This window comes from Empidonax traillii, unplaced genomic scaffold, assembly GCF_003031625.1.
Source record: "Empidonax traillii isolate 1590-97213 ecotype Southwest subspecies unplaced genomic scaffold, ASM303162v1 scaffold11386:size8288, whole genome shotgun sequence".
In the NCBI taxonomy this organism is placed as follows: domain Eukaryota; kingdom Metazoa; phylum Chordata; class Aves; order Passeriformes; family Tyrannidae; genus Empidonax; species Empidonax traillii.
This window is the reverse complement of record NW_020962823.1, coordinates 6,176-8,288: the sequence shown is the minus strand read 5'-3', so window position 1 is coordinate 8,288 and position 2,113 is coordinate 6,176. Positions and strand designations below refer to the sequence as shown.

Here is a 2,113-nt window from a genome sequence, read left to right as displayed (position 1 = left end):
CGGCCGTGGAATGGTCACCGGGGGTGTGGCGAGGGAGGCGTGAATGGAATCAAATCGAGAGGAGAGAATTAAATACACTAAAGGAGCCGCCCCGAGTCACCGAAAGAGCTGCCCCGAGGGACCCGCTGTCGGGTGTCGTCAAAGGGCTGCACCGAGGGCAGGGCGAGGTGGGAATAGAATTAAATGTAGAAAATAAAAGAAAGATAATATAAAGGAGATCCCGCTGCCCCGTATCGAGAAGAGCCGCACCGAGGGACCGGCGGGGCGGTACCGGGCAGGCCGGACGATGTTCGGTGTTCCCGAAAAAGCTCGAAAAAGTCGTCATCTAAAAGAACCCCGTGGCAGCCCCTGACCGGACCGGAACAGCGGGCGCGGCCCGGCCCGACCCCTCCACCCGCGCCGGGAGCGGCGATGCCCGCGGGCCCGGCCGGGGCCGAGCGGCGGCAGCCGGAGCAGGGGAAGCGGCTGCAGCGGCGGAGACGAGCGGGGTGTTCCCAACCGGGTCCGCTCCGCCCTCGGGCCCCGAGGGGAGATCGGGGGTTGTTCCCAACCGGGTCCACCCCACGGACCCCCCAGAACCCCCCACCCCCGGGGCTGCAGCGCCCCGAACGGCATCAGCCAATCAGAAAGCGCTCACACAGCTGTGACCAATCAAAGCGCGCCTTGCCGATGACTCATCAGTTGCCGGGAGGACGCGACGCAAAACGGGCCCCGATTTTGCCCTCAGCCAATCAGAGCGCGTCCAAAACTCCCCAAAAAGGCCCTGCCCGGCTGGTTTTGGGGTGTCAGCACCTGCCCGGCGCTGGGGATGGAGCGTGTGTGGGGAGCTGGGGCCGTACTGGTGGTACTGGTGGTGCTGGGAGCCCCCCCGGCTGCGGGCGAGGAACTCTCGAGTGAGCGGGGGCGGGGGGGGCGGGAAGGGGGGAAAGAGGAGAGAAAAGAGGGGTTGGGAGCCCCAAAAGTGAGTGCGAGGGAGGTTGGAACCCCCGGAATTATTGGGAGGGGGGTGGGGGCCCCAAACTAAAAGTCGGGGGGTCTGGGGATTGAGGGGACAGTGGGGAAAGGGGTGTGTGTGGGGGGGAAAGTAGGGTGGGAGAGCAGGAAGGGGGTGCCATGGGGGTCCCTCGGTGTCCCTCATCACTGGCGCCCTGCAGCGGTTCCCTGGGGCTCTGGAGGGGTCGGATCCGCACTGGTGGGGCCCCAACCCCCCTGTCCATCCCCGGGCTGATGGGGGGTTTCCCCCCCCCAGCCAAGAGCCGGTGCTGCGGTGGCCGTGGGGCAGAGGGAGGTGGGAAAGGGGGGTCCGGGGTAACACCCTGAACTCCCAAACTGCTGTGGGTAGGGGTAGGGGATGATGGGGGGCGACAGGGTTTCCCCTGATCCGTGTCCTGCACACACAGGGGTGTTCCAGGAGATGGCAAAGGCCGAGTGTCACTTCATCAACGGCACCGAGCAGGTGAGGTTGGTGGAGAGGCACATCTACAACCGGCAGCAGTTCGTGCACTTCGACAGCGATGTGGGGGTCTATGTGGGGGACACCCCGTATGGGGAGAAGACGGCCAGGTACTGGAACAGCCAACAGGACTTGCTGGAGGACAGACGGGCTGCGGTGGACTGGTTCTGCCGGAAATGCTACCAGATCGCCACCCCGTTCCTTGTGAACCGCAGAGGTGAGAGCAGGGCAGAGCGGGTCCCCTCGGGAATTCCTCTGTCCCAGGAACGACCCTGGAACCCCTGAAACCCTCCCTGGGAATCACCCCAGACCCCCCAGCCCTTTCTGTGCCCATGCCCGTGGCCTTGGGCCCCATCCCAGTGCCCCGCAGTCCATCCCACTCCGGCCCAGCCTCTCCCATTTCCCCTCATTTCATTGCGACCAGTTTTTCCCAGTGCTCCCAGTACATCCCAGTCTCTCCCTGTGCCCCCCCCGCGTCTCCACCCCGCTGAGGCCACCGCTCTCCCTACACTCAGCCAATCAGAGCGCGTCTCTGCAATGACTCATCAGTTGCCGGGCAGACCCGCAGCACAGAGTTCCCTTTTCAGGACAGGACCTCCCAGTCACGCTCTGTTCCTTCCCAGTCATTCAAGTGCGTTCCCAGTCCCTTCCAGTAATTCC

At 64.6% G+C, this 2,113-nt stretch overlaps 1 protein-coding gene across 1 annotated transcript in view; it reads left to right on the top strand.

Moving 5' to 3' along the window:
* Positions 1-707: 707 nt before the first annotated feature.
* Positions 708-2,113, top strand: part of LOC114073678 (H-2 class II histocompatibility antigen, I-E beta chain-like) — a gene marked incomplete at its 3' end in the record, with an annotated part of 6,516 nt that continues 5,110 nt past the window's right edge. The window contains exons 1-2 of the mRNA XM_027911398.1: positions 708-893; positions 1,401-1,670. Coding sequence (XP_027767199.1) covers positions 809-893; positions 1,401-1,670 — 355 coding nt within the window. The remainder of the gene's footprint in view (positions 894-1,400; positions 1,671-2,113) is intronic.